Below are 26417 nucleotides of genomic sequence, written 5' to 3' on the forward strand. Positions count from 1 at the left end.
AGACACAAAAATTTGCCCTAATGAAAGTTACTAAAGAAGATAGTTTCTCGGGAGTGGAAATTTCAGAGCATGCACATTGATTCTATTGGGTGCTGATAGATTTGCTGCAGAACAGCTGGGCAACTTCTAGGCACATCAACACCATTCAAAGTTTCCGTTTCTCTAACCAGCAGTAGAGAATTCCGCAGTCTGCTTTCACAACTGCTGTCGTAGGTTCCTTAGGCTCTCATTTAGGAATCACATTTCAAACAAATCACGATCCTCACTGTCCCTCATCATATCTTGTAACTCATCTCTCTTCTCTGGGAAGTGATTGTTGAATAATTAATGTCTGTAAGAACTCCCATAATGCGCTAGAGAAATGAAGGAAAGGTCAGGGGTCCTACCATGAGGAAGGCTTATGGTTTACGATGACATGGACTTGCAAACTGTTTTTTGTTTGTTTGTTTGTTTTGTTGTTGTTGTTGTTGTTGTTAGTTGGTTGGTTGTTTCTTGTTTTTCCAGACAAGGTTTCTGTCTATAGTCCTGGTGTCCTGGAACTTGCTCTGTAGACCAAACTAGCTTCAAACTCATAGAGATTCACCTGCCTCTGTCTCCTAAGTGCTGGGATGAAAAGTGTACATCACCATGCCCAGTGTAAACAATTCTCAATATAGCTGTTAAAATAAAACTGTGAACAACACAAAATATGTAGGGGATCCAAAAGTACGTGGGGTCCCTCACCATGTGATGAGAGGGGGAGAGGATGGAGGGACCGAGGAAGCTTTCACAAAGGAAGAAGTTGGCCATGTTTGCCCTCACGTAGTTTCCTTTGCGGGTGGGGGAGATGTCTGTCTCAGGAGACCTAGTGAAAGTGAATCCCTGCAGTTCGAGCTTTCTTGCCCTGCCATGGAGCTAGTGAAGATGGGCTGTGAAGCCATTATGTCTTGGGACTCTAGGGCAGCATCATTGCTGAGCATGATTTAAGAACTTGAGCCCCAGCATCATACCTACTGTGAACAGTTTCTAGCTCTGTGAATCGCTGGTTCCTGGGGCCACAGGCAAATTATTTGCTCTCTCCTTAAAAATCAAAGACCATGGATCATGGAGAGACATAAAAAAAAAAAAAAAACTTTTGCTGTTAGCTTGTAGAAATCACTCAATACCCGCTCACTCCTCTTATTTCATATGAAAAGTTTGCACTGCTGCTGCCTGTAAACACCTGTCGGAGATCCTCGCCTTTTCCTTCCTTCTAGAACATCCCAGATTCCACCCAGACGAAGGTTCTCCAGACCTCCCCTCTGCAACAGATGTTCCGGAGGCAGGAACACAGGGAAGGAATTAGATGCTAATGTCTGGAGGTGGTTGTCCCCTGTGAAAACGCGTCCTATGACTGAGCGTGGGCTCAGACACTCAGCCCTGTGCGTGTGACTGTGTGTAAGCTGGTCAGAACATTCTGGGATTCTGCTGAACATCCTGGGCAGGTGGGTGGGGAAAAGCCACCACTGACCTGTGGTGCTAAGAAGGCCAGCTATGCACCTGCTCTTGTCTGGAGATGTGGGAGTGGAGGCCGGTTTCCTCCTCCCTTCCCCTCTGCCTCCCTCTCCCTCCTCCCCCCACCACACCTGATGAGTGGAAAGAGAAGGTGGAATTGTGATGGACACCGATGAGGTGTCCCCACTGTGTAACTGCCCCAGTGTGGCACATTTACCAAGCACCTGTGCTAGTCCTCTGCTTAGACTTGACGCTCACCCCCAGACTCAGTCTTCTCCCATTTTGAGAACATTTTCTCCCCTCAATGAAGCTTGGGTACTGGACCCCAGCTTCCTCCAGCCCAGATGCTGGCAGGGACCCAGGGGCCATAGAGATGAAGCCAAGGAGATTGGTGCAAAGGGCTGTCTGCCAGCGCGACAGCAGATTTCTGGGTGCCAGAGCAGGGAAGACAAGAGAGTAACACATTCCCCTGTTCAAAGCTTGCCAGAATGCTGAAATACTCTGTCTCTCTAGGAATGTGGACAAAAGCGGCTCGCTCTTAGTGTGCGCGGTATCCCATAGCCTTGCCTTAGGTGAGTGTGGGCTTTGCTGGCTGTCTCCTCCCCTCTCTCGCCTTCAGCCTTCATCTCCTCATGGGGCTGCCTTGACTAGCCAGCTCTGAACCCTTTATCCCTTGTTGGCAGTCATGATGCACATCTGAACAAATACCAGACACAGTCACCAAGTGTCAGCTCTACATACCCTTTAAATCCCGAGCCTGGAAAGAATCACACGCGGCAGGACTGAGCGGCAACACCTGTACGGTTAGCCAGGTATACGGTGCGCACAGTACACTGTGGCCTCCGGACTCAATGCTCCATCTATCCTCAGTCGCTGCAGATCCGGACTCTGCACTCTCTGCCTTCACAACAGGATCCAAGCTTCCGAGGAGCAAGATGACGGCCCTCTTGCCACGAGAGGTCAGCTTTTCATCAATGACCCCTACAGCAAAGGATCTTGGGTACCAGGTGGGGCTTGTGCTAACTGGGTAGAGGCCAGAGCTGAGAGCTAGAGACCTCTTGGATATCTTTTTGGGTTTGTATGACCTTCAACTAAGGGATGGGACTTTTATTTTGCCAGTTGACTTTAAAGGGAAGAACCCCACCCCTATTCAGTCAGTACCTTTCTCCACGCACATGCATTCTCCTTTGTATGTTGCTTGAGGTACAAATGTTTTACTCCCCCTCCTGCCCCTTCATGGTGAGGTTTTATTGTCAACACATTATATGTAGTTTCTGGGAAGATTTTTTCTGCACTATCTAGTACATCTGTACTCTGTCTTCATATGATCTGGGCACTGGGGTCTCTGCTTCTACTGCCTTGGCTCTATTACAGGAGAAATACCGCCCCCCCCCTTGCTACCCTGTGTGCTTGTTCTTGATTCTCCACTCCCTCTCACCGAAGATCTCCAGCAAGTGTGGCACTACCACCATTGTAGACTCTCACTCCTGGAGACAGCAGGATGGAGAGGAGACGACACCCTTCCAGTCAGAAGACATCCATCCTGAAATGAGAGAAGATATCCACGACCCCAGCTACCAGGATGAGGAGGGGCCCCCGCCCAAGCTGGAGTACGTCTGGAGGAACATCATCCTCATGGCCCTGCTGCACATTGGAGCCCTGTACGGGATCACACTGGTCCCCTCCTGCAAGGTCTACACCTGCCTCTTGGGTAATCCCCTAACCCTTCCATCCTGGGCCAGTACTCCAGGTTTCCCCCGCCCCCACTCTTTAATAAGGCAGACTTTGATTCTGAAAAGTAGCCTTTCTCTGTCCGGATTTTTTTGAATCATCTCACTACTTCCTGAGATACTGGTAACTAGACAGGGAACCGAGCCTTGTGGGATTGGGGTGCAAGAGTCTCTTGTCTGGCAGCTCAGCTCCTAGGGGGATCTGAGGCTGTGGGCGGATGCAGGGCTGGCCCCTAGCCCCACACATGTGTTTTCAGATAGATTCGCCTCTGACTCCCAATTCTTAAATCAGGAAGAAGGGAGGGGACTCTGTAGGCCAGAACCCCTTGCTGCCTTCTGAGGAATGGTAAGCCAGGGGACCCTATCTGGGAGACAGAAGATTTTCTAGTAGCTGCCTCTAGGAGGGCAGTAATGTAGAAGTTGGCTACCTGGTGTTGGCCACCCCTACCCTCTGTCTCTTAGTATCTGCAACAAGCGAGCTCTGGTCCTTAGAGCATCGCCTTAAAAGTTCTGTAGGTGCCAGGGAAAGACAACTGAGGAGAACCCTTCTTTCAGGATGACAGTTTTCTCAGGAAGCAAATGGGGACAAGAGTGCTTTGTTGTGATTGAGAAGGTCATGTTCCTCAGGCTACTTTTGTGTTTTCCCAGTATTTCTCCTAACTTGGCTACTCAGAGAGCCTTCTGTCCTGCAGGGGTATTGGCATGGGATGCTAAAAGAGGAAAACCCCCAGCCCACCTCTTAGAACAATGCTAAAAGCTGTTGCTTATTAACCACTAAGGATACAACTAGACGTCGCCTGTAGGTCACGGGACTGATCTATTTGAACCGAGATGTCTCTTTGACAGTCACAGGGCTGAGAAAGAGGCCATCCATGCATTGTTTGGATTCTTGTCTCAATTCCCTTGTGCATACTGAGAGTGTTGGAAAAAACCAACGTCCCAGAGACACCTGTGACATAAAACTAATACGGGCACTTTGGGGTGCTCCACTGAGGGCCTCTGCCTTGGCCAAAGCACTTTCTTTCCTCCTGTGATTGCAGAATCCTGGTTCAGAATCTGTGGTTCAGAGTCAGATCATCTACGAGAGATGAGCTCAATCTAAATATAGCCAGAAGCAGAAAATCACTTCGGTCTGGTCCCAGCTCAAAGAGAAAATAGCCAGAACCTTCCCTGCCTACATACTGGCTCTGTGGCCTTTGTGGGGAACCCAAGAAGGACGGTGCAGGAGAGGGGTGATGCTGCTTGGAAAACTGTTACTCCTGGCTCACCCAAGAGAGTTTATTCAATGTATTTTGACTTCAAGCTGAACTAGGAGACATGGTTTCCAGCTGCCCACAGGAGAGAAACCTGGTTGAGCATCTCTACACCCTCATGGGCATAGCCTTAGTCGAGGGGCAGAGTAAGGGTAGCCTGTTTCCTTCTCTATTAACAACTGAGCCTCCTAAGCCTTTGACTTCAAAGACAGTAAGTAGGACATGGTAACCATTCTTAGTCCAGGGTACAAATATAACAGCGTTGACTTGCCCTAATCTAGGCACCTCTAGCTGTCAGCTTTAAGCATTTACCCAGCATTGTACTGGCAGTAAACATCCAGACTGACAGAGGGACATGGCAGAGGAGAGGTTTGGGGTCTCAGCGAAGATCTTGGGGGTGGACGGTAGGACTGGACCAGTGCCTTATTTACAGGAAACTGGGCTTCAGCCTATGGCTACAGTAGGATTCTGGGGAAACACGTAGCCCTCTCTACGATCTAATTCTTCAAGACGCAGGAGAATCACACCTATCACCCCGAGTGTACAGTGATTATGAACATATTAATATTCTTGGTGACGCTCGTGCCACCATAAGAACATAATTCCATGCAGGGCTGATTCACCCCATACAGGCACGTGTCTGCCATCATATCAAAATGTTCCAGCTGGTGAACTGGCACAGAACTGTGGTCTCTTAAGATTTGAGGGTTGTTGTAATTGATCGAGCCAAATTGCTCTGGTTGCAGGTTTTTAAGGCACTGAGGGCTAATCTGTCGCCCTGAACAACTTAGATTAGAGGAAGGTCATGGTTGGTTAGCTCAGGGTACTGCTCCCTGCAGACAGTCGGTGAGCAGCTCCCTGCTGCCTGTCTTGATTTCTGGGGCTTCTTAGCTTATCTCCATCTATAGATAGATAGATAGATAGATAGATAGATAGATAGATAGATAGATAGATAGATAGATAGGCAGACAGACTGACTGACTGACTGACTGGTGCATAATGCAACTACTCAAGTGTTCAAAACAAAGGATTACTAACCTCTGAAGAAGCAGCAGACTAGAGAGTCAGCAAAGGGTCCTCACGCCCTTGGACCAATAGGACCAGCAATGGTTGGTGACCCTTCTGCTGTCTCCTGACAGGAATATTCTATAACATAGTTGCCGGTTTGGGCATCACAGCTGGGGCTCATCGCCTGTGGAGCCATCGAACCTATAAAGCAAGGCTGCCCCTGAGGCTCTTCCTCATCATGGCGAACACCATGGCTTTCCAGGTAAGAGGCTGCTCACAGAGGCTCTGTGTCTACTTTGCAAAGGCTGGGGGCAGTGAGAAGCAAGCCGGCACCCCAAGAGGCGCCAACGGGACAACCACTGTCTTTCTCATTTTCCTGTAGTCACCACAAGTGCATGCTCGGTACTGAGGCTCATATAGCATGGGGCATCTTGGAGTCACCAGGATGGAAAACAGTTAATTGGAAGACTCTCTGATTATAGGGTCACTGTTTTCCCGAAGGTCCCCATGTTACACTTCAATGACAGGCAGAATCCTAGTGTTTGTGACACAGATGAACCCACTAAATCCTCAAAGCGTCATAGGAGATGGAGCCCCACTATGCACTTGGTCACTAAGGGGTTGGACAGGTAAACACTGGGATCTATGCGTGACTGCCGAGCTGGACAAGTCAACTATTAGAGTTTGCCGAGGTAAAAAGTTGTAACAGGAGAAACAGTGAAAGTGATAGGGGCCTGTTATTGCTATCGGACTTCAGCAGTGAGCTCAGGATAGCTCATGGTGTGAAACTTACTTACCCTTCAGCAAGAGGAAATCAAACCAGCCCCTCTGTCTTGGCATGACTTGAGATGCTCACTGCACGCGCTAATCATTCAATTCCTACCTAACGACTTATTCCTCAAAGGCTCCTGATGTCCTGGTGGGACAAAACCAGAAGGGGACGCTGTTGCAGTTTTGAAAGGGTAGAAAGAGTTGCAGATAAACCAGAGGTCGCTTGGGAAAGGGATGAGGATGATGAGTAGCAAACTGGCCCAAACTGGATAAGCTGGATAAGCTGTCCTTTGTAAGGGTATCAGGACGACTGTCCCTCTACCTTTTTGTCAGAGCAGAATCCATGTTCTCAGGGGCCCTTACTTCACAGTCTCTGCACCTATGACTAGGTATTTTGTGAGGAGCCTACCTCACATTCCTTTCTCAGAGAACTAGTCTTTCTTGCCTTCTGCCCTTCTGGGCTTGTGGACTTCATTGTCTCCCTCCCCCCATCCATGCACAACCAAAGGAAGAAGCAGTGTGATTTCTGGGCCTGGGACTGTAAGTTGCGTTCCGACATATGCCCCAGGGGCAAGTGTGCCGGAGAGAGTGCTAGACAAAGACTCCTCTGGGTCAGAGTTCTGAGGACTTTGTGAGTTGGGCTGAGAGTCCCAGGCCTTGCAGGCTCCTTGGAGGACATCTCGTCTCAATACTGGGTTCCTCTCTCCTGTTTCCAGAACGATGTGTACGAATGGGCCCGAGATCACCGCGCCCACCACAAGTTCTCAGAGACACACGCCGACCCTCACAATTCCCGCCGTGGCTTTTTCTTCTCTCACGTGGGTTGGCTGCTTGTGCGCAAACACCCGGCCGTCAAAGAGAAGGGCGGAAAGCTGGACATGTCTGACCTGAAAGCTGAGAGGCTGGTGATGTTCCAGAGGAGGTGCGTGTAGGGGGGTGGGGGTGAAACCCAGGGTACCTTGAGTTTAGGAACTCTATTTTTCCTTTTCCTTTTCTTTTCTTAGATATTTTATTTATTTACACTTCAAATGTTATCCCCTTTCCCAGTTTCCCATTCATAAAACCCCTATCCCATTCCCACTCCCCCTGCTTCTATGATGGTGCTTACCCACCCACCCACCCACTCCCTCCTGCCTCCCTGCTCTGGCCTTCTCCTACACTGGGGCATGGAGCCTTCACAGGACCAAGGGCCTCTCCTCCCCTTAATGTGCTACAAATACAGCTGGAGTCATGGATCTGTCCATGTGTACTCTTTGGTTGGTGGTTTAGTCCCTGGGAGCTCTGGTTGGTTGATATTGCTGTTCTTCTTATGAGGTTGCAAACCCCTTCAGCTCCTTCAGTCCTTTCTCTAACTCCTCCATTGGGGACCCCATTCTCCGTCCAATGGTTGGCTGAGAGCATCCACCTCTGTATTGCAAGCATCTGCCTCTGTATTCTACTTTTCCTAACAGAGCCCATCAAATAAGAATTGAAGGATTTTGCTCTGTTTGCTTGCTCACAATCATTTTTAAAACACAATTCCCCAATGTCACACAGGCCCACAAGCACAGATTGTATTGCTGGGTTCCTTTCTCTCTGAGATATTTCCATACATGCAGCAAATGTTCACTGACCTAGAGTCACAGACACGATAGGAGAAGGAAGGGGAATCTATTCTTCCAAAGGCTGTGTCCTGGGAAGGATGCAACTAACCAGAAGCAAAGCAGAATGCTGTCTACACTGTGAGAGCTTCCCCCAGACCAAGACTGCTGGGAAGAGCTGTTGAAAAAAGAACTGACGTGTGTGTGTGTGGGTGTGGGTGGGGGGGAGAACACAGAGACAACACAAACACAGCACTTAAGACTGAGCATCATGGGGCAGAGATATGTTTCAGAGAGGCTGCCCCAATACAGGTGAAAGGAGCCCTTGATTGACAGGTAAAGGTCAGGGGACCATGTTAGCTATGGAGGCCCCAGGCCAGGAATGCAGAGGTAAGAATAGAAAGGGAAGGAGCTGGATGCGGATGATGTCAGTACAAGTTGAGTAACAGACTGTTGACAGATATCGATCAAATCCCTTGCAATGTCAGTGGCTAGGAGTGAACACTGAGTAAATCCTTCAAAGGGACAGGAACTTCAGGTGGCCAATGATAGGCTATTTCTCCGCTGCGGGTGAAAGGAGCCGACTGAAACCAGGTTAGAGTATATTCAAGCAGGTTTACTGGGAAGCTGCTCTCAGAGGGTGAGTTCACTGGCCCCAAGGACTGAAGCCAGGGGAGTTGCCAAGTGGTTGGGGGGCGGGGAGAAAGGGCTCATGTAGAGAAGAGAAGAGGGAAAGAGAGGGAGAAAGGTGGTGGTGGTGGTTGGGGGGGGGAGAAATTTCTGGATTATATTGGGATATTGGGAAGATCCTCTGGGGAAGGACAGCCCAGTCCCTGGGTTGGAGAGTTCAGGGTTTGGGGCAGAGTAAACCAAGTAGGGACTGAGAACCTGGAGGAGGCCTGACCTGCTTTGATATGTAAATTATGCACTCCAGTCCCTTGTCCTCCCAGAAAGCAGAGCAGAGATCTAAGCGAGTAGTAGTAGCAGGAAACTAAGCTTGTCACATTCTGTGTCAAAGATGGAGTGTGGACTCAAGAAATGATCCCAGAGGCAGCTGGACAGGAGCCTAGGCCGCTGAAGTTAGCAGATGAGCTCATGGTTTGATCCTGACCTGTTTGGCCAACACGGCCTTACACACTGTGAAAAGAAACAATGGGTTTCTGGCCAACAGACACACACATTCTAACACACATTCCACTAGTGTTTCTCATCTAACAATTGAGATAAGGAGCAGAGGTGGCTCAATGGTTAAGGGCACTGGCTGCTCTTCCAGAGGTCCTAGGTTCGATTCCCAGCAACCACATGGTGGCTCACAACTTGTAAATCCAGTTCCAGGCAATCCAATGCCTTCTTCTGACCTTTTTGGATACCTGCACACACATGATAAGCATACATACATACATACATGCAGCAAAGCAATCACATGTGTGTGTGTGTGTGTTTAAGAGTAAGATGACAGGGGGTTGGGGATTTAGCTCAGTGGTAGAGCGCTTGCCTAGGAAGCGCAAGGCCCTGGGTTCGGTCCCCAGCTCCGAAAAAAAAGAATTTAAAAAAAAAAAAAGAGTAAGATGACAGGGCTGGAGAGATGGCTCAGAGGTTAAGAGCACTGACTGCTCTTCCAGAGGTCTTGAGTTCAATTCCCAGCAACCACATGGTGGCTCACAAGCATCTGTAAAGAGATCTGATGCCTTCTTCTGGTGTATCTGAAGACAGCTACAGTGTACTTATATATAATAAATAAATAAATCTTAAAAAGAGTAAGATGATAAATACTCCTCCTGTATTCATAGTGTAAGAGAAAAGACAGCTCAGCCCAGTGAATGTGGCCTTTTCAAGTTTGCCTCTATACAAACTTTGTTCCTCTATACAGACTCAGTGTGTTAGCATTTTGTCTAAGCACCACCCCACAGTTACCTGGCAACAGCCAGGTATGCCTAACTCACAATAAAAGGGGCTGCCCCTTCCTTACTGTCTTACTCATGCCTTTTTGCTCCCCGCTCTGTCCCCTCCCCCTTTCCCACCTCTCCACGTGCTCATGGCCAGCCCCTATGCCTCTACTACTTCTCCCCTCCTCTCCTCTCCTCTCCCTCCCCTCCCTCCCCTCCCTCCTCTCCTCCTCTCTTCCCCTCCCTTCTCCTCTCTCTCTCTCTCTCTCTCTCTCTCTCTCTCTCTCTCTCTCTCTCTCTCTCTCTCTCTCTCTCTCTACTGCTTTTTCTGACTCTGACTCTCTGCCTTTCTCTGCCTCTATTACCCTCTCAACTCCCCTCCCCATGCCCTGATTAAACTTTATTCTATACCATTGTGTGACTGTTCCCTCGGGGGGGTGGGGGATGCTTCAGCATGGGCCCGTGGAGAAACCCCCTTACCCCATACCTAACTACACCTCCACAAAACACATCCTCTCTCTCTATCTTTCTATAAAACACAGCACAGTGTGTGATCTCTCCACGTAGGTACTACAAGCTGGCTGTCACCCTCATCTTCATCACCCTGCCCACACTGGTACCCTGGTACTTCTGGGGTGAAACTCTCCGACACAGCCTGTGCGTCTCTACTTTCCTGCGGTATGCCGTCCTCCTAAATTTCACCTGGCTGGTGAACAGTGCCGCCCACCTCTACGGACACCGGCCCTACGACAGGAGCATTGGTGCCCGAGAGAATCCCCTGGTGTCAGTGGCATCTTTAGGTAAGTCCTCAGCTCACATCAAGACTGCGTGAGGTAAGCTGTTGATTAGGACACTGAGGCTAAGTCCGAGAGACCAGATTATGATTTCCTTTTATGATTGCTCTCGATCGTTGGTTTCCACTCTAAGACGATGGCTGATCTGTTGGTTTTAATTTCCCGAACCATCACCAACTGTGACTGAATCCTCTTAGGTTCTTCTTGCCCAGTTGCTTCTGAGTCAGGTTGAGTCTTACCAGGGGCAGAAGATGCAGAATAGAACGGTGGCGTCGCTGGAAAGGCCAGTGAAGCACAGTGCTTTATATTCGTAAGCCCGCTGCACATGTAGGAAAAAAGCCTGTTAGTTTCGTAGACCTCCTCTGTGCCACATCGCTGTGGTTTCCTGAGTCTTTCTCCAGCTTTTAGGTACTTTCCACCATTACATACACTCTTAATGTGACTGTGATTGAAAAACGAAACAGAACAAAACCCCACCCCCTGCTATAAAATTCGGAGATTTTCATAGAAATGGAGTAACATAGGCAGATGTGTGTCCTGAACCAGTAAGCAGTCTATACAATGAGTTTCCTCAACTCCAGAGTCCTTATGAGCCTCTGGCTTCGTCTCCAGTGTCATTCTACTCCTCTGTCTGTTGTCCTAGCCCTGTCACCTCATCCTTGACTGCCAAAGGTTTCGTTTCATTTAACTACCTGCCTCGTAGTCATGTGCTCATGTTCTTTGGCAAAGACGATCATTTCCATAGCTTTTCTGGCTATGTCTTCCTGTCCTCGCTGTTGCCGAATCTCCCTTTCCTCCCCTCTCCCTCCTGCCACCCACCCCCGTAGTGTGTACGTGTGTACGTGTGTGTGTGTGTGTGTGTGTGTGTGTGAGAGTGAGAGAGAGAGAGAGAGAGAGAGAGAGAGAGAGAGAGAGAGCGCTCAGAGAGCTCCCTGTGTAAGCTTGTGTGGAAGTTAGCAGCCTTCTGTCAGTACCCTTAGTCACAGCACACACGACCCAGAGTACAGAGGGACTATGTCCCTTGAGAAGTCTTGCCGGGAGTCATTTGGTTAGAAGGAATTCCTTCTCTGTTCTTGTTTTTCTATGGAATGCCCGTTATCTCTGGGGAGTATTTTGGTGTTTTATTTTTTTAGCCAGGGTCTCACTAGGGTCTCACACGGTAGCTCTGGTTGACCTCGAACCCCTGTGTAGACCCGGTTGGCTTTAAACGTAGAGACCCACCTGCCTCTGCCTCCTGAATGCTGGGTTTAAAGGTGTGTGTTGCTGTGCTCTGCTTTGAGAGATATATTTTTTAAAAAATTTATTTATATTTTTATGTGCACGAGCGTTTTTGTTTGTGTGCATGTGTGTATATCATGTGCATGGGTGCCTGTAGAATCTAGAAGTGGGTGTCAGATCCCTTGGAACTGGAGTTACTGATGGTTTTGAGCGACCATGGGAACGCCAAGAACTATATCCAGGCCCCGTGGCAGAGGAGTTAGTGTTCTTCACTGATGAGCGCCTCTCCAGAACTTGCGCATATTTTTTAACTCAAAAAAGTTTTAATCAGTATATATTAGTTACGTATAATCACAGGTGTCATTCTCATGCACGTGCATGATTTCAATCATTCTTACCCCTTTGCCCTCTCTTGCCTCCCTCACTCCTGCTGTTTCCCTTCTTTACAACTAACCCTTCTTTCCTGTCACCTGCGTCGGTGAACCGGAGACTTTTACTGGGATGGCTCCCAGGAACACAGGCTGAAAGTTGATTCTCAGAAGCATGGACACTGGTCATGTGGTATGGCCCCTGATGGTGTCCATCTCTCCTCTAGCAACCATTCACTGTGTATAAATCCTCAAGGAGGGGCTGGAGAGACGGCTCAGTGACTAAGATCACTGATTGCTCTTCCAGAGGTCCTGAGTTCAATTCCCAGCAACCACATGGTGGCTCACAACCATCTGTAATGGGATCTGATGCCCTCTTCTGGTGTGTCTGAAGACAGCTACAGTGTACCTATATAGAAAATAAATAAATAAATCTTTAAAAAAAAATCATCCTTAAGGAGGGATGGCACCCCATGAGCCCTTCTTCTTGCTACGGCTGGTGCTGTTTAGCTCAGTCTGGTACAGATCTTGTGCAATTTAATCACAGCTGCTGAGATCTCAGGATGGCTACAGCCATACCTCCCCCTCCCCCACCCAAGTCAGCATTACATAATGCTCCCCTCCCCTCCCCCTTCCTCTGGCTTTTAATAGTCTTTCCGCTCTTCTGACTTTCTCTAGGGGTGTTTTTATCTTCAGGGTTCAGTGACTGCTTCTTCACTGTCTTTACCTCAACCTGGAAAGGATCGGTATTGTTGAAATCAGTTCAGAAGGAAGAGCCATGGGGCCAACAGGAAAACAGCAGATTACAGAGTACGGGAATGCAGATTTCTGTTCTCCTTTATCCTGCAAGAGGCCCAGAGTCTCAGCATCTCGAGTGTTAGAGGGATGTCTGAGCACTGTTTTCTTAGCACCTCGCCCACCCCAAGGACAAAGGTCAGAGAATTAGCAGCCAGAGCAGTCTCCAGTGAGGACTGACTAAGGAAGTGGCCTGTCCCTGGCCTGGTAAACTTTGGTGGCTGCGCCAGGGGCATGTCTCAGCACTCAGGAGGCGGGAAGGCAGAGAGGTAGGTAGGTGGAGTGACTTCTAGGACAGGCAGGACACAGAATCCTTGTCTCAAAAAACAAACAAGAAGGGGTTGGGGATTTAGCTCAGTGGTAGGCGCTTGCCTAGCAAGCACAAGGCCCTGGGTTGGGTCCCCAGCTCCAGAAAAAAAAAAAAAAGAAAAAACAAACAAACAAGAAAAATAACAGTGGCTGCTGTGTACCCCGCTGAAACCTCCCCCTTACAGAGAACAGCACTTCGTGGGGACAGTGTGACTTACTCCGTCTAAGAAGCATAGCTACAGTTCCGACCCCCATGCTCTGCCCTGTGGTGACCGCAGGCACCCAGGCACAGACCCTGTGGGGCTCGGAGCTCTCTTTCCTGAAACCCTGATATTTTCCATTGTAAAATATGTTCCTAGAGACCCAGCTTCTCCCCCATCCTCTTGGGATACAAACTCCCTCTGACAAAGGCCCCCAGGCAGGCATGTGTGAGCAGAACCTGTCACTGGTTTCCTGAGATGCCTCTGAGGGGCATCTATTTGCTTTAAAATACAAGACTGGGGGTTCATCTATTCACCCCAACATCGGGATTCTTCAAGGTTTGAGATGGACAACAGCTAAGAAGTGTGCGGAGGAGGAAGCCACAATCACTGAGCCCCTAACTCCTCTCCTTGCTTCTGTTGCAGGCGAGGGCTTCCACAACTACCATCACGCCTTCCCCTACGACTACTCTGTCAGTGAGTATCGCTGGCACATCAACTTCACCACGTTCTTCATCGACTGCATGGCTGCCCTGGGCCTGGCTTATGACCGGAAGAGAGTGTCCAAGGCCACTGTCTTAGCCAAGGTTAAAAGAACTGGAGATGGGAGCCACGAGAGTAGCTGAGTTTGGGATCATCTGGGTCTCTGTACCATAACCAGCTGGGCCAACATTAAATGTTCTGTTAACTACTGAATAATGCCACCAAAGCCCACTCCATTCCCCCCCCTCCCCTCCCTCTCTCTCTGTCATCTATTCAGCTCTATAGACCTGGTTGGCCTTGAACTCACAGAGGTCTTCCTGCCTCTGCCTCTCAGTTGTTGGGATTTAAGGGGTGCATCACCATGCCCAGCTCTGCCAAGTATTCTTGGCAAATGCTCAAGGCAGCTCTCCTTTTTGGCTTCTCTGTCTTCTAGCCACCACCCCAACACACACTTTTTTCTGTTATGCTTCTCCTCTTTTTCTCCTTCGTTGCTTCTCTAAGAAGCCGTCTGTGAGTGCTTGGCCCACCTCCAAAGGCTTCGCAGATTTTCTGATGTCTCCAAGTAAGGACCCTCATCGCAGACCGTTCTCTGTCAAGGTTTTTGCCCAAAGCTAGTGAAACAACAAAACCTTTTTAGGAAATGGCTTATTAAGTGTCTTTATTTCATGCTTTTCTAAAGGAAAGGGAAAAATAGCATTTGTTGTCACAGAAGTGCTAAAGCTGGCAAATCCTCAGGTGGGGAAGCACGCGGGGTGTGACTCAGAGGTAGGGGTAAGATCGAGGTAGGAAGTACTGGGAAAAATAAGACCTCCCACAGACAGAGCCCACCCACAGACGGGGCCCTCCCACAGACAGAGGGGACCCTCCCACAGACTGATGGAGCCCTCCCGCAGACGGGGCCCTCCCACAGACAGAGGGGACCCTCCCACAGACGGGGACCTCCCACAGACAGAGCCCCCACACAGACGGGGACCTCCCACAGACAGAGCCCACAGACAGGGTCCTTCCACAGACGGAGCCCACACACAGACAGAGCCCACCCACAGACAGAGCCCACCCACAGACGGGGCCCTCCCACAGACAGGGTCCTTCCACAGATGGAGCCCCAACACTGAGCCCGTAACAGCCATTGAACGTGGCAATGCTAGAACACAATGAATGTCTCTGCAACTCAGTCTGGTTCAGGCCAAGAAGTAAAGGGAAAAACATTCAGTTAGTAAGAAAACAGATCTCTCAGAGGTTGGATTCTACAAACTACACTAGAAATAGCTTTGCGGAGAGGGAGGAGGGAGGAGGGAGGAGGAGGAGGGGAGGAGGGGAGGAGGGAGGAGGGGAGGAATGGGGGGGGGAGGGAGGAAGGGAGGGAGAGGGCTATTCCAGGTTTTCCAGAAGTTCTGAGTTCCTGAGTGTCAGAATGAAACTACTTTGAGGCTCGCAGGTCTGTATATTCATTAGCCTAAATTTCTCCTTGGATTTGAGTAGTAATTAGTTTTTAACCCGTTTTGTGCCCCTTGCAATTTCTTGCTCTATGATCATCTAGCCTATACGTATGCCCAAGGGAAGATGCCTATCTCTTCAACTCCTAATTTTTTTTTTTTTTTTTAAGATTTATTTATTTCATGCATGTGGGTACATTGTCACTGTCTTCAGACACCAGAAGAGGGCATCGGATCCCATTGCAGATGGTTGTGAGCCACCATGTGGTTGCTGGGAATTGAACTCAGGACCTCTGGAAGAGCAGTCAGTGCTCTTAACCACCGCGCCATCTCCATCCCCCTCAACTCCTAATTCTTGATTTCCCCATCTTTTCCTTACTGGTCTCTTTGTTCCCGGACCTTTCTCCTTTCCCTCAACAGGCAGCCTCCTGTATCCATTCGGGATGGTCCTTGTCCTCTAGACGATGCTCATGGGCATAGCCTTTCAGTTCTCTAGAAGTAAAGTTGTTGGACCCTTTCCTACTGCTTTTATTTCTACTCTTCCTATTCCTTCGTGTAACTCTGTCACCGGAAGGACTTCAGAAAAGTTCAGCCAACCTAGAGACACCTCTGGCTCAGAAGAACTTTCTAGCTCAAATCCCAACCAACCCAAAACGTTCACACTGTGCCGGCGAGTCAGCCACTGAGCGAGAGGGATTGTTATCCTCCTCTCTGTGGATCGGAGCACAGTCAGTGCCTCCTGTCTATCCGCGTGTACCAGAGCGTCCAGAGAGTGGAATTTGAAGTCACTGGGAGGAGTCTAGTACTCACTGGGAAGCACCAGAATGAAGGGCTAGCCAGGGCTACATAGTAAGACCCCCACCTCAAGCAACCCTCCCACCCCACCCCCTTATACCCTATGGACAACAAGCACAGTTTTCTCTTCTTTTCCTGCTACTTTGTCCCTAGATCTGATCCTTGCATGTCCCCATACAAGTCTAAAATGGATATTGATGGCCCAAGCGTGTATTTCAGATCCATCCAGGAGAGTGATGTTTCAATTAGGAGCACTGTTTTTGAGCTTCTAAAGCTTGATTCAAGTGACACATTAACAAGAAACTCAGATCTAACTGTGTGAATCTCTGACAGTTATTTCCTCGTGGGTGCTCTGGTAACACACGTAGGTACTGTGCCCCGTTCTTACACAGTGGCTGTGAGCTGCCTTCCCAGAGTTCACACAGGGCCCTGCGCAGAGCCCCGCTGTACCCGAGGTCCCGCTCCCGTGTCTGGTGCTCAAAGAGCCTGGCTGGAGAATTATCAGTGCAGTGAGTTACAGGAGTTTCTTCTGGGTTTCGGACTGGAAACCTATTGTTTTTATTGAGTGGCCACACTTGGTGAATGGTGGAAATAATTTGGATAAATTCTGTCTGTCTTTCTGTCTTTCTGTCTTCCTTCCTTTCTTCCTTCCTTCCTTCCTTCCTTCCTTTCTTTCTTTCTTTCTTTCTTTCTTTCTTTCTTTCTTTCTTTCTGTTTTTGTTTTGTCTTGTTTCATTTAGATCAAAAAATAGTAGTAGTATTGTCGGTCCTCATCGGTTTCTCAAACCCACTAGACTAAAGTCTTCACCTTCGTTCTCCTCCCAGCCAATCAGAAACAGCCACGCCAACCCTCTCTGGGGACATCCCTCTTTCATCTTTTCCCATGCTAGAGCCCCTAAAAGGGCCTTGTGCCAGTTAGTCACCAATGTCTTTGCCCGCCCCAGGGGCAGCCCGATGATCCTTCTAGGGTAAATGAATCTCCTTTGTGCTGAGAAGTCGGTGTTCTGGGCCAACTCCGAGCTCACCCCCACCCCTCGCTTCAGTAACCTGAGTCCTCTCTAGAGGTACCTCAGAGGCATGGCTGTGGGATCTTGCAGCAAGATTCACGCTTAGATTTATTTTATTTGATGGGTATGCATGCTTAGCTTACATTTATGTGTGCATACCTCATGTGTATCTGGGGCTCACAGAGATCAGCAGAATCAGTGGTGATGAGCCTTCACATGGGTGCTGGGAATTGAACCAGGGTCCTCTTCTAGAACAAGTGCTCGTAACCACTGAGCCATCCCTCCAGCCCAAGATTAAAGTTTAAATAGAGGACTAGGAGAATCTATTCTGAGCGGTCTCAACCACAGTATGGTCCTGTTGCTGTTGGCCCATCGTCATCTTCTGTCGAATCACATAAGGTGACCACATCGGCACATCGTTACACCTGGGTGAAGTGTCTTTCTAGGAGCTAAGTCGCCCCTGGCTGGTGCCTTTTCCTTCCCCTAGCGTTAAAGTCTTGGAGAAAGTCTCATTTCTGAGATTCACAGTTTCAACAAGTCTAATAGTTAGACTGAAGTCTATTCATAATATCTTTATTTCTGCCTGGCTACTTACATTATAAGGTTTTTCTTTTAGATGCTGGGAATGTTTCAACCTTGTCACTATGGGGACTGCCACAGAAGTAGCTTAAGAATAGTTGCTTTTTAAGTTGTATAAGTTCCACTTCAGATAAAATGTCATTCTCTAGAATATATATCCTGAAAAGGGAGGTCTTTTGCATGTAAAATTCTGTGAGAAATAAACAAAAATTAAACCACAAATAGTCCTGAGTCACCACCTATCATAATTGTTGTAAGCACAACATGAAGGTCCTTGCGCCCACAGATCTCCAGAGAACACAGGGATGTGAAGACCACAGTATTGTCCTCTCAGAGGAATGGACAAAAATGTGTTCTTCTGTCCAGAAAACTGGGAATTGGAAGTGATTGAGAGCCTGCTGATCTGTGTTATCTGTTGAGCCAGGCCATATCAAAATCCCACAGCCAAGATCAGAGGTGGCTAGTAACCTAAATGACCTTTACATTACCTGTGCAGCCAGGGGCCCCCAAGCTCTCACAACCAGAATCAGAGGTGACTAATAGTCCGAATGAGCTCTATACTAGCTGTATGACTAAGACCAATCAGATCCTTCCCTGGGCCCATCTCCAGAACCCATCTTCTTGGATGAAATGAGTTGTACCCTGAATTGTGTACCTGGAATTGTTTGACCCTGGGAAACATCTTTCCAAATTATACTGGGTTTAAATACACTGTCAGTAAATCCCCTGGCACCAAACCCCCGGAGGTTTGATTCACGTTGACAATGTCAATCTGAACCGAGTTTTCATTCTCACCTCCTTGAGGTTCACTTCAAGTTAAACAGCAAGTTTAGCTACACTGCTTTGTCTATGGCCCAGAACACAGATTGGTGCACCTGCCCATGGAGCAACGTTTTGGATTTTTTTTGTAACAGAACAAAAAAAAAAGCCATACATTCACACACACACACACACACACACACACACACACACACACACACATTCTGTCCCATCCCTTCCTTTTCTCTACCGCACCTCGCCCACACCAGTTAGCCTTAACTCCCATCTCCAGGGTTACCCCCTAGCCTCTGTGACCTCACCTGATTATGACATATACCACACAGATAAAACTTGCTTTTTCTTAAAGGCTGGTTTTGGTTTTTGGTTTGAGACAAACCTTTCCCTGCTAGAAAATGCTCCCCTAGGTCGGTGCTCCTGGGACTCCTGTACCTTCCCCTGGTACCCCTGCTTCCCCAAATTCTTACATGGCTGGTTGGCTTTCTCTCCTGCAGTTCTCACATCTCATCTCATAGCCACCCATTCTCTGTCTCCTTCCAGTCCTAGCCCCCCGCAAATCCAAAGATCCCACCTCAGTCTACCTGCCAGCCATTGGCTGTTGGCTCTTTATTGATCAGTCAAGAACCAATTGGGGACAAGGACCTTCAGGGTTTGGATACCCAGATCTCCAATTTTGGGGGCTGGATTACATCAAAGCATTAGAACCAAATCCTAATATCTCTGTGTAGCCCTGGCTGTCCTGAAACTCATTCTGTGGCTCAGGCTGTCCTCAAACTCAGAGATCTTCCTGCCCTGCCCCTGCCCTGCCCCTGCCCCTGCCCCCCCTGCCCCTGCCCTGCCCCTGCCCCTGCCCCTGCCCCTGCCCCTGCCCCTGCCCCTGCCCCTGCCATCTGGCATTAAAGGTGTGCACCACCACTGCCCAGCCGAGCATGGCTTCATATGGCTGCTCTTCCAGAGGCCCCAGGTTTGGTTTCCAGAAGCCGCTGAGCCATCACAACTTCTGTAATTCCAACCCCAAGGGTTCTGACCTCCCATTTCTGACCTCCACGGGTACTGCATGCAGATGATGCATACGCATATGGTCGAAACGCCCACATGCATAAAATAAATATTTTTAAAGAAAAAAATTAAAAGAATTGTAAAAAAAATTTATTTAAAGCAAAATGACTAATTCTCTGTGAAGGACCACGGATGTTATCGAATGGTAGACTTAGTCCGGGACTTGGTGGAAACTAGGAGGAGTCTGTGCACCCATTAAAGGATTTTACTTCATATGGATGGTAGATCAAACACAGAGACAGGGTATTGAGACCTACAACATCCCAGCTGTCCAAAATCACACCAGTGAAGGGTCTTGAGTTCGGGACTCAACAGGAACACTTAGGCCGATTGACTGTAAGGTCTCTGATGAGAGCTCAGGCCCACAAGACGGTGTGTGGTGTTTTAAGGCAGCCATGATGCCGTTGGTTTCTGGTAGAGAAAGGAAGGAATTGGTGGGACAGAATGTGTGAGTCTGCAGATGCGGAGGAAGTGAAGAGACACATTTAGTTAAGGGGCTTTCGTTGCATGGTTTGTGTACCACAGCCCTCTGATACCTCAGAGTCTGACAACCGAAGTCTGTGGGGTTTCCTTGGGGAAGTGAAACTGACACTCATCACCTCCTGGGATCTTGCTGGGAACCTAGGGACTCAGTTTGCCTATTTATAGACTCACAGACAGGTGGGGCAGGTGTTGAGGTGGGGTGGGAGAGGAAGGGCAGGTGGGTGGAGATGCAATAGCCATTTCTTCTATAACAGCTGTGAGAGGCTTCTGTGGGTGGGCTGGCCCACCATCCTGTAGCCTTCAATCTAACAACAAGCCTTGTAGAATCTTTGACACGGGTGGAGCTTCTTCCCCAGCCCCGCCCCAGAAATGCAGTTCACACATCACTTTCTCTAGTTCAGAATGTTTACCACAGCCTAGCCATGGCTACTCATTGCTCCCTGTACAAAACCACTTGAGGGCTGGAGAGATGGCTCGGTGGTTAAGAGCACGGACTGCTCTCCAGAGGTCCTGAGTTCAGTTCCCAGCAACCACATGGTGGCTCACAACCACCTGTAATGGGATCCGATGCCCTCTTCTGGTGTGTCTGAAGACAGATAAAATGTACTCATATGCATTAAATAAATACTTAAAAGTTAAAAAAAAAAAAGGAAGGAAGAAAAAAGAAAGAAGAGAGAGAGAGAGAGAGAGAGAGAGAGAGAGAGAGAGAGAGAGAGAAATCGAAAGGGATGAGGTCCTCAGCTCAGCAAACATCTAACATTAGCCAGCATGGGACATAATGCCCCTTACACAGATGAGCCCTCTGTGGTAGAGGACAATGGCTGAAGAACAGATCTGATTAAAGGAAAATGGTTATTTCACCTTTGACGGCCTCAGTACAGTCACAACCTACTGTAGCCCATGGTCATTTTGCCTTGGACATTTCCCCAAAGTCAGTGATGAAGAATCAGCATTTTAGTCAAATGCACATTACAGACAGGTCTCTCACGTCCTTAGGACATTTCCCGCCGATTGTAGCATAAACAGAACTTAAAAAGAAGTCCCACGACCTCTCCATCCTTTTATCCGGTACCGTTTAGACACAGGTGGACATTTCCAGTAAGAGAGGATGCCTCAGGGGAGCTGAGAACAGGAGAAGAGGGTAGGCTACGGTTGGAAAACTACAGAGCAAATGCCAGTGGGTTTCAAGAGCTTGAGAGGCGAGCCTAAACTCAGTTGAAACCACAGTTGCTCCACAGGGGGAATACGCTGGGTTCTTATAGAACAAAGGTTGTTTTGTGCAGGGTGGCTGTGCACAAGTTCAACTTCCTGCCATTGCTGGCCCAGGAGGCATACCCCGTCCGGCTATGAACAAAGAGAATTTATGGAAACACAGATGGGTTAACCAGAATAAAGCCAACATCAGTCAAGGGAATGCATTCATGGGGACCATGAACAGAAACCCAAATTCAAATAGTGAAACCTTAAACACCAAAAGCATGCTGGGAGGGGTGGGGGCATTCTAAAGCAGTGGTTCTCAATCTGTGGGTCCCGACCTATTTAGGGGTCCATGGACTTTTCACAGGCATGTCCTAAGACCATCGGAAAACACAGATAGTCACATATTTGCAATGCATAACAGTAGCAACATTACAGTTATGAACTAGCAATAAAAATAACGCTATATTTGGGGGATCGCCACCACACGAGGTGCTGTAATGAAGGGCTGCAGCATTAGGAAGGTTGAGAGCCACTACTGTAGAGAAAGACCCTAGACACCACCTACCAAGACATTTGTGTCATGTCTCCTGCTATTGGACTGTTACAACAGGCACTGGAGTTTCTCCCAGGAATCGCCTCCTGGAAGAAGGAAAAAGTTGACACTTGGCTCTAGATGGAGGAAGAACTTGTCTCCCAGAAAAATTTCACACAGTATTAGAAACTCAGACCACCTCATGAATGGGCCACTGAGGGGCAAGACCATACTCTGACCAAAACTTCTCTATGCATATGTCTTGCCTCTACCTAATTAAACATTGTCACATGTCAGGACTCTGAAAGATGAGCTCGAAGAGCCATTGACTTGTCCTTCTCAGTAGCCACAGTGACTAAATCTCCTTTTTCTTTCTTGTTTCAAATTTGCATTTATTTCTTTACTGGGATAGGGGGTGCATGTGCTACAGAATGTTTGTGGGAGTCAGAGGACAACTTACAAGGCTGGTTTCTCCCTTTCCACCATGGTAGGTCCTGTGGCTCGAACTCAGATTGCCAGTCTTGGTGGCAGATGAAGTAGGTGACTTCACCTCCTTTTATAGTGAAAAATGAAATTTTTTCTGTATAGGGACATGTCTTAAGAGTTAACCCAGTTGGTGGACCCAGTTAGGTGGAAACACCCTTTAGAAAGGTAGGCTCGCCTTAACCCTTGGTGAGAAGGAGATAGGAAAACTATCCCTTTACAGAGACACAGCGTGACTTTAATATTTTCAAAACCTATTTTTAGATGGTTCTTAAATGTTTTAGGCCCTTTTAGCCCACCACCCTCCAGAGGTAGTGGGAAAGAAAGGATATGATGGAAGTGGACCCATTTAGAAAGATCCTTTGGAGCAACTCCTGCTTGTGTTGTCTGGAAACTAGCAGTTTAGCTCACAGGTTGGCAGGCAGTGGCAGCTTTATCCACTTGAAAATACTTCACAGACACAGCAGCAGTCCAGTTCAGTAGAGTCGGTTAGCAACAGTGGTGACACAACCTTGCAGAGACAGCCAGGCCTCAGCCTTGGCTCGAGTCAGCAGGAGGGACCAGGAGGAACACCAGGAGAAGTTCTCAGCTGTGCCCTCTCAGGGAAGTGAAGATTAGAGAAGACATCACTGTCCCAATCAGCCCAAGTGACAAGAAACTGCAGCACACCACCAGACATGTGTTGGTGCGTTTCTCTCTGTGGAGTCCTGACAAATGCAGCTCAACTATGCGATGTAAGGCGGACCAATACATGTGTGTTGTTAGCAAAGAATCCTCCATCACGTGTCCTTTCACGTGCTTGCTTTAGCAGAGCGCCCTTTCACCTGTGTCTGCTTCAGCTAAATGTTCCTTCGTGCGTTTGCCTTAGTCTCTAACCTGTGTCCATGTCAGCTAAACACTCCTTCACGAGTGTGCCCCAGCAAAACACCATCCGACCGACTTTCTAAAGAACCATTAAGTTTCCACTTCAGCACTGTACTCTGCCTTCCCAGAATCCCCACTCCTTAGAACAGACTACCATAAGGTTTGGCCGGGTCTATCATCCCCCTGATGTGTGAACATAGAACGTTTCCTTTTTCTTTTTCCTGTCTCTTTCTCTCAGATGCTGTCAGAAGCTAATTATCCTTCTTTTGGTGCTCTGGGCTTCATATTCTTTGTGAAAAGCCCCTTCTCCTCCGTGCAGCTGCCTGCCACTCCATGCTGGCTTAACTCAAATAGCATGGCTTTCTTCCTCTCTGCCATTCTCCTCTGCTCTGGGCAGCTGCTGGAAACTCCAGCTAGCCTACCTTGTGGTTTTCATTTATATATATGTGTGTGTGAGTATATAGTATTTATTTTATATTATAATATATTACATTGTATTTGTATGGTATTATAATTATATATTTATATAATTATATTTGATATATATATATATATATGATACTGAAAGTGTAAAAGCATGACGCGCTACAGCTTCTAACTGTACAGAAGTTCACTGAGATGTGTAGACTCAGGATCTGGTTAATTTGTGCGTGGGATTTCCTGCCACAGGCCAGCTTTGATAGGTCAGGTAATCTGAGAAGGGCTGTGGAGTTGCCCTTCTTAATCACTTGGCAGACTTTTTCTGAGGGTGCAAAACTTAATTTTCTGGGGCCAGCAAAAAAGGGAGAAAAATCACAGACTGTCTTAGTCAGGGTTTCTATTCCTGCACAAACATCATGACCAAGAAGCAAGTTGGGGAGGAAAGGGTTTATTCGGCTTACACTTCCACGTTGCTGCTCATCACCAAAGGAAGTCAGGACTGGAACCCAAGCAGGGCAGGAAGCAGGAGCTGATGCAGATGCCTTGCAGACAAGTTATTTAATAGTTTGCTTCCCCTAGCTTGCTCAGCTTGCTCTCTTATAGAACCCAAGACCACCAGCCCAGGGATGGCACCACCCACAGTGGGCCTCCCACCCTCATCATTAATTGAGAAAATGTCTTACAGCTGGACTCACGGAGGCATTTCCTCAAGGGAGGCTCCTTTCTCTGTGATAACTTCAGCTTGTGTCAAGTTGACACACACAACCAGCAGTAAACATACCACCACTAGACACACACACACACACACACACACACACACAATGTGGATGAAGCAAGCTTCAAAAAGCTCCAATAGCTTTATTTTTTCTCTTAGCCTTTTAATATCACCTAAGACAAAAATTCTCCATGTAAGAAAAAGATTACCTCATAGCCACAAGTTACATATTCTCCAGAAACAATCACCACAAAAACATATTCTTCAAAAACAGATTAAGATCACTGCACAGAAGGAATTACACCAGGATTGTTGACTCTGTATTCTTCTTTTGAAACACATACCTAACTAAACATTTCCCGTCTATCTTTCTCTCCACAGAGTCATTGTAACCGCAAAACAATAATTCCTTTGTTACTGATTAACAAAAGTTTAAGCAAGCCACTCTCTAGCAGCAAGTTTCCCACTCTACTTAGCTGATGACAATTTGTATTTACCAAGAAACAGATCGTCATAAATTTTGCATCTTATCTTGAAGTCTTGTTCAGCTAAACTGGCTAATCGTCTAGTCTCCATTCTTGTACTCAGAATTGTTCATTCTTTGTTTGTAACTCTGTCTTTTCATGGTGCACACCAAAACCTAGGATGACATCTTTAGTTCACAAGACCCAGGAATTCACACCCAACCTAGAACGAATTTTTTTATTATTAACTTATCCCAAGCCTATTTTTCTCCTTCAAGCACAAGTACATGTTTGTAACACATGAATGCTCACTGCATTCCTTTTCTAACCTATGCAGGCTTCCCTAGTCTACAGGGAGGGGCATATTCTATTCGTAATTTTAAGTTTATTATATCTTTCTGGCAAAACAACCCAAACCACCTCTTTACATGTTCTATCCCCTGCCCCTAACTTCCTCAAACCTACTTAAATTAGGTCAGGAATTATGTAAAATCAGTAATTCATTTATACAGCATCATTTTATGAAAGTTCATATTGATCGGCAGGAAAATTACCCAATAGAGTGGGCTGTGTCTTAGGACCAATCCCAGCAGACTATAGGCAGTGAGGGTCTCCCTGTGACTGATCGCCTCATGCCAGATAGATGGGGAACACAACAAAGTTGAACATGAGAGAGCACAGCCACAGCAAGAAGCAATCCACAGAGGAACCCCACCCGGGGCTGCACCTCTCTGAGTGCACCATTTCCAGGAAGCTCCTCTTGCATGGTCAATTTCCCTTTACTATTTGTTAGATTTTTTTAAAAATATATTTAAAAAAATTAAAGTTATTTTCTTTTAAACACTAGTAAAATCACTCTCAAGCTTCCAGTTCATTCTTAAATCCTTTTATGAGTGAGACTAAGATCTGAAGGAAGGGACTCTGGTGTCCCAGTTTCACTTGGTGACCAGCGACTCCTCACCCTTCAAAGCCACAAGGTGCCTTACTGCTTGTAACTTGTTTATCTAACTGGGTTGTTAAGGATGTGACTCTGGACCTAGTTTATTGGGGTTTTGGGGCCAAGGCTTTAACCTTCAATGACTCTGGTAACAACACCAGCTAGTGTGGATTTGTGAAGGGCTGGGACACTGGAAGACACACAGGAAATGGGACCTACTACAGTGGAGACTGGAGCCAAAGAAAGATTTCTCTCAGTAAGAGTTCAAAAGAAAAACTCAGGCATGGGAAGCATTGTCTGTGTCCTTCATCAGAGGGAATCAGCCCTATAAATTATTCTGAAACTACTTTCATATGATTTGTCTTGTGTAATTTTTGTTTCTTGAGACAAGTTCTCACTCTGTAGCCCAGGTTGGTCTTGAACTCGTGGCACTCCTCCTGCCTGAGCCTCCTGAAGATGAGCTTTGCAGCTGGAGTCTGAGGTCACCATGACCCTGGTGAATGCCAATGTAACGTATAAATGCACATGGATAGTCAGTTTAGAAGGCAGGGTAGTGACGCCTCGGTGGTTAAAATCTTGAGGGCAAGATTTTGGATCCTAGTACTCACATGACGAGATGAGGGCTCTACACAAACCTATAATCCCAGCTCAAACGGGGACAGAAGCAAGAGGATCACTGGGCTTTCTGGTTTCTAGTTGAGCCAAGAAGATACCTCAGGCTTAGGGAGAGACCCTGCCTGGAAAGGAACACATAGAGAGTAACTGAAGGGAATAGCTGACTGACATCTTCTTCTGGCT

General features: G+C 47.7%; 1 protein-coding gene across 2 annotated transcripts in view; it reads left to right on the forward strand.

Moving 5' to 3' along the window:
* The window catches only part of LOC116891210 (acyl-CoA desaturase 2), a 46156-nt gene extending 32139 nt beyond the window's left edge, over positions 1-14017 (forward strand). Inside the window, exons 1-6 of one of the 2 annotated variants that reach the window (XM_032892043.1) lie at positions 2409-2432; positions 2917-3184; positions 5596-5726; positions 6952-7157; positions 10269-10501; positions 13812-14017. In XM_032892043.1, the coding sequence (XP_032747934.1) occupies positions 2409-2432; positions 2917-3184; positions 5596-5726; positions 6952-7157; positions 10269-10501; positions 13812-14011 (1062 nt within the window). In that variant the 3' untranslated portion in view covers positions 14012-14017. Of the gene's footprint in view, positions 1-2408; positions 2433-2916; positions 3185-5595; positions 5727-6951; positions 7158-10268; positions 10502-13811 lie in introns of those variants that run through there. The other variant, XM_032892042.1, reaches the window with a different exon arrangement.
* Positions 14018-26417: the final 12400 nt, after the last annotated feature.

The sequence above is a fragment of the Rattus rattus genome, chromosome 2 (assembly GCF_011064425.1).
Source record: "Rattus rattus isolate New Zealand chromosome 2, Rrattus_CSIRO_v1, whole genome shotgun sequence".
Classification (NCBI taxonomy): Eukaryota; Metazoa; Chordata; class Mammalia; order Rodentia; family Muridae; genus Rattus; species Rattus rattus.